Source organism: Spinacia oleracea, chromosome 6 (assembly GCF_020520425.1).
Source record: "Spinacia oleracea cultivar Varoflay chromosome 6, BTI_SOV_V1, whole genome shotgun sequence".
In the NCBI taxonomy this organism is placed as follows: domain Eukaryota; kingdom Viridiplantae; phylum Streptophyta; class Magnoliopsida; order Caryophyllales; family Amaranthaceae; genus Spinacia; species Spinacia oleracea.
In genome coordinates this window covers 7,714,453-7,724,874 of record NC_079492.1, presented here as the reverse complement: position 1 = coordinate 7,724,874, position 10,422 = coordinate 7,714,453, and the positions used below count along the sequence as shown (strand labels likewise).

The 10,422-nt window shown below is 30.2% G+C and overlaps 2 protein-coding genes across 2 annotated transcripts; both read left to right on the top strand.

The window, feature by feature from the left end:
* The first annotated feature begins 1,129 nt into the window (after positions 1 to 1,129).
* LOC130464340 (uncharacterized) lies at positions 1,130 to 1,890 on the top strand. Its single transcript, XM_056833872.1, has 2 exons — positions 1,130 to 1,291; positions 1,414 to 1,890. Exons 1-2 carry the CDS (start codon positions 1,216 to 1,218, stop codon positions 1,716 to 1,718), a joined length of 381 nt encoding a protein of 126 aa, XP_056689850.1. The 5' UTR covers positions 1,130 to 1,215; the 3' UTR covers positions 1,719 to 1,890.
* A 1,259-nt stretch (positions 1,891 to 3,149) lies between these two features.
* On the top strand, positions 3,150 to 3,929 carry LOC130462893 (protein FAR1-RELATED SEQUENCE 5-like). The gene has a single exon (XM_056831867.1). The coding sequence runs from the start codon at positions 3,150 to 3,152 to the stop codon at positions 3,927 to 3,929; it is 780 nt and encodes a 259-aa protein (XP_056687845.1).
* Positions 3,930 to 10,422: the final 6,493 nt, after the last annotated feature.

Here is a 10,422-nt window from a genome sequence, read left to right as displayed (position 1 = left end):
TTGTTAGATTGGTCTCGGTATGTATTTTCAGAATATCAACTTTTTATAATTTTTCCGCATACGAAATTGGATATATTAGTAGTTAAATATTGCATTGGAGTCCGTACAAATAGTAACTGTAAAAAACTTCCTGAAACAGAGGTAGTATAAACTAAAATCATAGCGAGTAAAAGTGAAAAAGTTGTACAATATATATATTCATGTAACTATGTAATCATGTTACAGAGTACTCCGTATCAGATTGGATGTTTCTCACATTAGAGGCACTCAATTTAGAGGCATGCTACATCACTGTCCACCAGCGATAAAAAGAATCCATACCCACCCATAAAAAATAAAAAAAATAAAAAAGGTTGGAAAGATGGCCCACACTTAAATAAATGTGTACAAGTGTTGCTAACTTGTTATATACTGTCATCGGTAATATAAGTATTGTCATTGTTATATATATACTGTCATTGTTGTATTAAAATACTGTCACAATCACCCAAAAAAAGGAAATTATGTATACAAGTGTAATGAAATAGAAAAAGTAAAGGGACTACTTAAATGAATGGATAAAAGTGTTGCATAGTAAATGAATGGATAAAAGTATGTATACAAGTGTTATATAAGTATTATCATCGTTTACATAAATACTGTCATTGTTGTATTAAAATACTGCATGTCATTGTTGTATCAATTACTGTCATATTGCCGATATTTAGTAATTTGTTTGACTTTTCAACTCACCTAGCGAAAAATACCATTTTACCTTGGGTACGGGGTCTTTTTGTCGCTGGTGGACTGCGATGTAGCCTGCCTCCTCAATTTAATTGAACTCAATAATAAAACTATTCTGTCTATCCTCTCATTTTAATATTAAAACATGGATGACATTAATTAACATGCATGGGTAAATTTTATAATGTTCAAAATTATGAAAGGATAAGTTGCTGGCAGTGTATTTGTCATTTTCCACTTTCAACGGAAACATGCATTCTAAATTCCTAACTACATGATTCAACTTACTCTTCATGCAAGAAGTACGTTTCACGTAATTTAGGTAATTGACTCATTTGATTACATCCTATTATTTCACTTATAGTGGTTTAGCACTATAAATATTCGGAAAACTTGTGTAAAGCAAATAAAACACAAAACAAAACAAAACATAGGAAAAAAAAAATAGCCTTGATTAGCTCTATCATAATTTACATATAGCAATTTCAAGCAATGGAGGGTTCCTTACACAAGCTTTTTGCTCCAATTGTTTTGGTTGCCCTAATCTTGGTTTTGAGTACTACAACAGGTTAATTAATTATTTTTTTGAGTTTCAATAATTAATCTAATTTAATTTAATTAGCATATGTGATTTTGGATTTTGATTTTTTTTTAATCCTTAATTCTTTTGTCTACTACTCCGTATTGCAGTAAGTAGTGAAGAAATGCCAAAGATGTACGTGATGGAAGAAGTTACAATGGTCGAACCAAACACAAACATGGTGCATAATAATGGGAATATTCATAAACCAAAGATGATGATAATGCAATTTGTTGATCAAAATAATAAGGAAGCTAATTCTATGGCGGCAACAACCACGTCGTCGTCGACTGAGTCTGGTCTGAGATGCGCCGACGAGGGCGAATACTGTAACACCCTCTTTGGTAATAGTTGTTGCCCTGGTATTGCTTGTGTTCAAGGACCTTTTGTAGGTGGTAGGTGCCATAAATGGTAAATTAAGAGCATTATACATACAGCATTATATATATATGCTTAGTTTAGTACACAAATCAACGAAGTTGAACACGTAAATTAAATAATGTGTACCATATAAGATGTGCATGTCTTTGTACGTGTGTAAGTTTGATAATAATATAATGAAAAATAAAGACTCGCTTTCATGAGAAGTCATGAATCATTTCATATGATACGCGCAATTTTTTGGCTGCCCTCGGGTACAGCCAAGCTGGCTGTACCCCTTACCAAACGACGTCGTGTGATGCGGGTACAGCCAGCGCTGGCTGTACCCCCCGAAAACGATGTCGTTCAGCATCTTTTTCCTAAGTTTCCTAACTTTTTTTTTTGTTACTTCTTCTTCAAGTTGCGCAATTTTTGTTCTTAGGGTTTATTTCAATTTTTTCTCTCTCCTATTTTCTCTCTCCTTTGTTTCGATGGAGCTCGCAGTTATGGATAATTCTGAAGCTCTTTTCGAATCTAATTCTGGAATTTTAAGTACATTGATGTCAGAATGTAAGTTTACATTTTTATTATTTTCATTTATTTGTTTTGATTTCAATGTTTTTGGTTTTGATTGTTTTCGATTTTATATTTTGATTTTGGATAAAATGTGTTTAGAATTTTGTTATTTTTCGTGTTTTCGCTGGATATTTCGATTTTGATTTGTATCTTTGTTTTGGTTTTCTGCAGAATTTCTTATTTTTTTGCAATTGTACGTTAGTTTTTTGTTCGATTTTTATTCATAATTTTATTTATTATTAATGTATATAATGTTAATGAATTTTTAGCTCAGATCTTATGAACATTATATATTTTGATAAAATACATATTATGTTATGAATTTTTGAATTGTTCTGTCCTAAAAGAAAAAATTGTTCATTGTTTAGTTATGACATTCTTAACAAATTATGAATATTCAGTTCAAGGAAATTGAATATTGTCTACAATAATAATGAACATTTTATTTAATGACTTTGAATGTTACGTATATTAGTAATGAACATTGCATTGAAATGTATTGTGTCTTTTTTATTTAGATAATGAACATTCTATTGTATTATATTGAACTTTCTATTAAGATTTATTGATCATTATCTATTTTACAATGAACATTTTATTTAATATTTTTAATATTACCTATGTTCGTAATGAACATTTTACTTAAGTACATTGAACAACACCTATTTAAACATGGACATTCTATTTTAATATTTTTAACATTATTATTTTAATATTGAACATTTTATTTAAGGATATTGAACATTTAAAATTTCAAAATGTTAGTTATTATTGAAATTGATCATTCACAATATTAACATTGAACAATCCCTAATTTAACATTGAACATTTCTTCCATTCGCAGTGAATAAGGAAGTAAGTCTTTTTGTTGAAGGGTCAGAATCTATGTTAATGATGAAGGAAGCTAAAAATGAAGAAGAAGCTTATGATTTTGTATAATGAATATGCTTTTAGTAAAGGTTTTGGTATTAGGGTTGGGAAAGGTCGGAAACGTCAAAACAGTGAACTTTATACTATGAAACGGTTCTTGTGTAGCTGCGAAGGGGTTAAAGATGAAAAAAGGAAGAGAACAAGGTCTTATGCTAGATTGGATACGCGTACTGGGTGTACTGCTTTTGTTCAGTTTTCTATTGGTAAGGATGGTGTGTGGACGGTTGTGAATCATAATATGATTCATAATCATGCTATGGTTCCTCTAAATAAGAGGCATTTGATAAGATCACAAAGGAAGGTTAGTAAGGAGGCTATTTACTTTATGTCTACTTTAAAAGCTAGTGGTGTTAAAGTGTCTGATACCTTGAGGGTTTTGAGGAAAGAAGTAGGCGGATCTCCTATGGTTGGTTTTACAGCTAGTGATGCTTATAATGCTTTATCACGTGCAAAAGCTAATAAACTTGAAGGTCATGACTGTCATCAGTTAATCAAGTATTTTGCTCAGAGAAATTCCAGTGAAGAAGATTTTTATTATGACTTTGAGCTTAGTGAAGAAGATGGACTTTTAAGTTTCTTTTGGCGTGATGGTAGGATGAAGAGAGATTATGATTATTTTGGGGATTTATTGGTTTTTGATACTACTTATAGGACCAATAAATATGATATGATTTGTGCTCCTTTTGTTGGTATGAACCATCATGCTAATAATGTTATGTTTGGAATGGGTTTTGTTATCATTGGTATTTACTACCTTTAAAATACACCACTTTGGTATTTACTACCTTAAAAATACACCACTTTTGTATTTACTACCTTATGAAAAAATTATTTTAAATTACTACCTTAAAGTTCCATTTTTTTTGTTTTCACTACCATTTTACAGTTTTCTCATTTTAAAATTGAGATATCTCTTTCGTTTCATAATCATTTTAAGTGATTCAAAGCTTATTCTTCTCATTTATGTGTAAGGATTCCATAGGGATCCTACTTTTTAACATTTCGTAAAAGTTTAAACAAATTAAATATTATTTGTAAAATTTTAAAATATTTATGAATTATCAAATGAATTTTTTTGAAATGGCGTTATCAATGAAATACCTATAGAAAAAGGAAAATAATGAACTTTGAATCACTTTAAACGATTAAGAAACGAAAGAGATATCTTAATTTTAAAATGAGAAAACTGTAAAGTGGTAGTAAATAAAAAAAAGTTGGAAGTTTAAGTTAGTAATTTAAAATAAAAATTTCATAAGGTAGTAAATACAAAAGTGGTGTATTTTAAAGGTAGTAAATACCAAAATTTCCATGAAAAAACATAATCTTTTAATTGGCTTTTACAAACTTTCCTTACATCAATGGGTGGAAATCCTCCAATAACCATTATGACAGACCAAGCTCCATCCATTGCTGCTGGGATAAGGAATGTTTTTCCAGATACTAGACATAGATTATGTACGTGGCATATTGGGGAGAATTCAAAGAAGCATATTGGGCAGTATAGAGCTTTAGATGGTTTTTCTGACATATTCAATTATCTTCTGAAGTATTGTGAAACTGCTGCTGAATTTGAATATCATTGGCCAAGGTAATTAATTTGTATTACTTATTTACTTCAAATTAATAAATAATATGTACTTGTAATCTTATGAATATTTACTTATAAAGAAATGAACATTTTATTATTTCATGTTATTACCAAGTTATATGCTTTTTCTGATTCTGAACAAATAGGTATATTCTGATGAACAAATTTGATTTTTATATTGAACATTTTGTTTTTCAGAATGTTGACTCACTATAAATGCGTTGAAAATCCATGGTTGAAGAATTTATATACAATCAGAGAGATGTGGTGTCCTGCTTATTCTAAGAACTATTGGTCTGGTGGTGTGTTATCATCACAGCGTTGTGAAACTACCAACAAGTCAGTTTCCCATCGACTTGATAAGACACAAGGCTTATGTGATTTTTATCATGTTTTTTTGGATGTTATTTCTGAGTGGAGGAGCAAAGAGAATGGTCATGACTACAGAAATTGCAAAGGTAGACCAGAAGTTGCAGCTGCAAATTGCGGAATTCTTCTTCATGCGAGAAAGATTTACACTATAGAAGCATATGTTTTGTTTGAAGAACAATTTCTTAAAGGTATGGTATGTTCTCAAGAAGAAAAACGCGGAAACACAGCTACAGAGAAAAGTTATTATGTGTGGAGGCCTAAAAAAGACTTGATTAAACATGAAGTTCAGTTTAACCAAGAGACTTTTGCAGTGGATTGTACTTGTCAGTATTTTACTGAAATGGGTTTATTATGTTCTCATGCGCTTCGTGTTTATCATGTGCATTGTGTCCCAGAGATTCCCAATCTCTATATATTGAAGAGGTGGACAAAAGCGGCTATGTGCAGTCATTTGGTTGAAGATGATGGTGAAAAGTCCAATATAGTTGCGGATTTTGTTTGGAGGGCACAAACCCTTAGGAATTTTGTTAAGCTTGTTATGTCTAGTCAAGATTCTCTTCAAGCTAGGGCTGAGGTTGATTCTGCCTTTGGTCTTTTAAAAGAAAAAGTGGAGAGTATTAGGGGTACAATTGATTTTTCTGATCCTAAAGAGGGTGAAGATATCTTTGTGCCCTTAGTAAAAAAACCCACAGAATTTAAGGAAAAAAGGTGAGAGGAATGACAGATTGAAGAGTACAGTTGAGAAAATCTACAATAAAGCTAAAGGGAATTGGAGGAAGAGAAAAGCAATATTTACAGATGCAACAAGGTTTAAGGCTCAATCTGCAGTCATGGTAAATATTTATTAATATTGAACATATATGTTTTATAAATTGATCATTTGCACATAACTAATTGAACATTCTTTTTTTTGTTTTTTTTTTGCTTGGTTTTTGCAGGAGTTGGATGAAGTTGGTGCTCCTGTGATTTTCTCTAATTCTCTTAATGACTCATCTGATCTAGTTGTACTAGATCCTTCACTATTTCAGGTTGTTATCCTTGCAAAGTTTGATCATTTAGTTATAAATATATTAACATTATTATCTGATAAATGATCACTATTAATTTTTCAGGTTGATGCTTCTTTTCCGAAGCCACCTCCAAAATATTTTAGAAGAGGTGCTGCTGTTGATAAAAATGTAGAATCATCGGACAAGGTAGATAGTAATATTTAATTCTTTAAAATGAATATTTAAATTTCTGTTTTTGAATGTCTTTACATTTTGTGTCAATTTTAGGAAAACAATTCAACAAATGAAACCTTAAATGATTCATATGTTCATGGAAGTACTAAAACCGATGCATGTACAAAAGTTAATGTATTATTGGCTACTAAAGCACCATCGGCTACTAAAGCACCATTGGCTACTAAAGGAACATCAGCTACTAAAGCAAAAAAGGATCAGCAGAGATTTGAGTATGATATCAAGAGTGCATTTGACTTGGGACTTTCACCATCACCAATGGTTACTAAAGTTTCATCTGTTACTAAAGCTCCATCTGTTACTGAAGGTAAAGTTCAAGGACCTGTTCATGCTTCAGAAATTATTCAAGTAGTACCTAAAGTTCAAGGATCTATTCAGGCTGAAAAAATTACTCAAGTTGGATATAAGGTTCAAGGACCTAAAGTTTCATTGGTTACTAAACCTCCGTTGGGTACTAAAGGATCTCATCAATCTGCTAATAATCAAGCTTATTTGAAATTTAAGTATGATGCTTTTTTAGCTCTTTTTGATGAATCAATGGCTGCTGAAAAAGCCATTAAAAGTCAAGGATTTAGTAACTATTGATTATTGAGTTGAAAATTTGTACGTGCATTTATTTGTACTGAACATTTAGTTTAAATAGAATGATCATTGAGGTCAAACGTTTTGATCATTTATTTTAAATAGAATGAACATTTAGGTAAGGTAGTACGTGCTCTTATTGTGTTTGAACATTTAGTTTTAATAGAATGAATATTGAGGTCAAACATTTTGATCATCACTATTTTTCATAATATTTTATGTTTGAATTTATTTTATGTTTTTTCAAGACATCCTTCTGAAGTTTATGAACATTTTAGTCAAATATATTCAACATTATCTACTTTTGATTTTGAACAATACACATTTGTCAATGTGTTTTCTATTTAAAGATTTTGAACAATACGAATTTCAAAGTGAATATTCTATATGAAAATTTTGAGCATTAAGTATTTCTAAAATGAACATTTTATTGAAATACAATGAATATTAGTAATTTTAAAATTGAACATTATATTGAAATACAATGAATATTAGTAATTTTCATATTGATTATTACTTATTTTCTCAATGAACATTGTTTAACGATATTAATCTTTATATATAATTTTCATAAAATCAAGCAGTTAATAAATATTTATATTGTATGCATTATTGAGTTGCAAATTTTGTTGTGCATTTGATTCAATACTGCAAAGGAAACTGAATATTAAACATAAAAGAAATGAACACTAAGTCATATGTTTTTGAACAAACCACCAAAATACCCAAATATTTACTTTACATTGTACTAAAAATCTATCTTTGTTTGTTAACCTTCTTACTATCTGCTTAATTTTTCATTAACTCCTCCATGCTTCATTTATGTTTGACTCATGCTTTTCATTTTGCTTTGAAAGCATTAGGAGACCACAGAAAGTGACACGAAGCTTCCTTATTTGATTTGTCTGTATATCAAAAATTAAAAAAAAAATTAAAAATGTTTTATGAAATCCAAATATTAAATTATAAAATTAGGAATATAAAAGAAATTCAACAGACAGAACAATAAAACAGAAAAGACAAAAACAATAAAAATAATGAACAAAATACGAAAGAAGAATGAACAAAATTAAACTTACATCATTTGCCTTCAAGTCACAGATCCATTTATGTCTTGGATCACCAGTATAGGTCTCCATGTTCTTCATGACATACACACCGCAGTTTGTATAGTCCTTCGTGCTTCTCCATTTCATCTTGAGCAAATTCATTTCATACTTTTGCATTGGTTCTACGTCATAACCAAATGTGCCCATATATTTTGCAAAAGCATCCAACTGGAATTTTGGTTCAAAAATGTAAGATAATTATCTTTTGATGTTTCAAATATACATTTATGAAGGATTTATTTCTTACCACAACTTCTGGGTGTCCTCGTATTTATCTTCAAATTTTACATTTTTTGGTAGAGGCCTGTTGTCAATTACATCCACAATTGCATTGTAATGGTTGATGACTAGGAGATAGAAGTGTTTTGCAGCAAGAACGGGAATGAATATCTGAAAAAGAGGTAATTATTTAAGTTAAAAACAATGAATAATAATATACATTAAAATGAACATTAAAGTTTTAGGAATGGGTTAGAAGTTATATAGGTTTACCTGTTTAAATTGATGAATGTTTTTGAAATTATAGTTATTCAGTTCATCGTTAATCCCGCTTTTAAAATCATGAAGCCTTTTTTCGTTGGAGGATCCTGCTGGACATACCTTGTTTGTGCACATAATATGCTGCATTTAAAGATAATCAACATTCAATTAAAAAGATATGTAAAATTATTTACAATGATAATGAACATTTCAATTTAATCATTCGTACTTTTTATCTTAATTTTGTTGAACATTAATTATTTCAATAATGAATATTCCATTTCAAACTTTTGAACATTATGTGTTGTAATTATGAACATTCTATTTAAATATATTAAACATTACTTGTTTTTATATTGAACATTCTTTGTAAGAAAATTGATCATTTTATATAAACAACATGAACATTTTAAATAACATCAATTATTATACTTACATATGGAACTGTTGAAAGAAAGAGTTTATCTTTATGGTCCTTTGCATTTAGATACTTCGACCATGAATCAATCACACAGTCAACCACTTCCACTTCATCAACCAGTGTTTTCATGTCTTCTCTATTGATGTAGTTATATCCATCAAAATAAAGAAGCTCACTACAAAAAGGAAGTAAATTAGGAGGAAGTATTCGAATTTAAATTTTAAATTACTTTTACGTGAAATTAAAGAAAATACCTGTTGTCCTGACCACTTAACACATAATCTGCTAGGCTTTGATGCATGGTGTCCAGATTTTTGAACAAGTCTCGATACTTGACCAAATATGGAGAAGAGAAGGCAGCCGGTAGTTTGTGAATCCTCTGAGGTCTTTTTCCTTCGTCACCTTTCTCATTTCTGTATATACAAAAAATTTAACAAAAAATCGACCTAATTATAAAAAGAACATATAAGATTAAGAGTATGAACATATAAGATTAAGAGTACGAACATATAAGATAAATAAAGAGAAAGAATATAAAATTCCAGAAGAAGAACCAAGAAGTTAACAGGTTTGAACAAGAAAGAACAAATAATTTTAAAGAATGAACATATAAAGTAAAAGAATGAACAAAAAGTACAAAAAGAAAGAACATAACATTCCAGAAGAATGATCCAAGAATTTAACAAGTATGAACAAAAACTAGAAGAGTATGAACATATTAAACAAGTTTGAACAAAACTTATAAAAAGAATGAATATTAACGAAAAACAAAAAGATTAAAAAGTTAAATCATGACATTTTAAATAACCAAAACATTATTATGTCTTTAAAATAGTTTTCATAATATAACCAAAGTTTCACAAATACAAATTTAGTCTGAATACAGTTAAAATTTACCCTTCTCCTTCATCTTCTTTTTCCTCTTTGTCTTCAAAAATTTCGTCCAATTTCAAATCTGTTTTTGTGCTTGAAATTAATGTTGATATTGAGACTTCATTCAGTGGAGTTTTTGGTGAAGGAAGAGAAGATTGTCCTGCACCAACAGATTATTCAGCTTCCACTGCTATTTTCACCTGCGACTGTGTAGGAGTATGAGGTTCTGCTGGCTCCTCAGCCATTTGTGTTGCAACCTTGTTCTCAAGAACTTCTGGTTCAGCATTTTCATTTGTCTTTTTTGTTGCAGGCTGCTCCTCAACCCCATCTGGTGTAACCTTCTTCTTAATCACTTGTGGTGCAGGATCCTTTTCATTTCTCACTTCTGGTGCAGGCTTCTCTTGAATTACACTAGTTACAGGCATCATTTCTGATACATGCAACTCAGGCTCCACTGTAGCTGCATCCAAGCTCACAGTCTTCTCTTCTTGTACAACAATGTTCTACACTGTTGTTTTTGGTTCTTCTGAAGCTGGTTCACTCACTTGTGATTCTGCTTGGATCATTTTCTTAGCTTTTGCAAT

Bases quoted from the DNA above. Each gene is read 5' to 3' on its own strand.
- LOC130464340 (XM_056833872.1), top strand. From the start codon at position 1,216: ATGGAGGGTTCCTTACACAAGCTTTTTGCTCCAATTGTTTTGGTTGCC. The intron at 1,292-1,413 runs GTTAATTAATTA...TCCGTATTGCAG, and splicing joins GGTTTTGAGTACTACAACAG to TAAGTAGTGAAGAAATGCCA.
- LOC130462893 (XM_056831867.1), top strand. From the start codon at position 3,150: ATGAAGAAGAAGCTTATGATTTTGTATAATGAATATGCTTTTAGTAAA.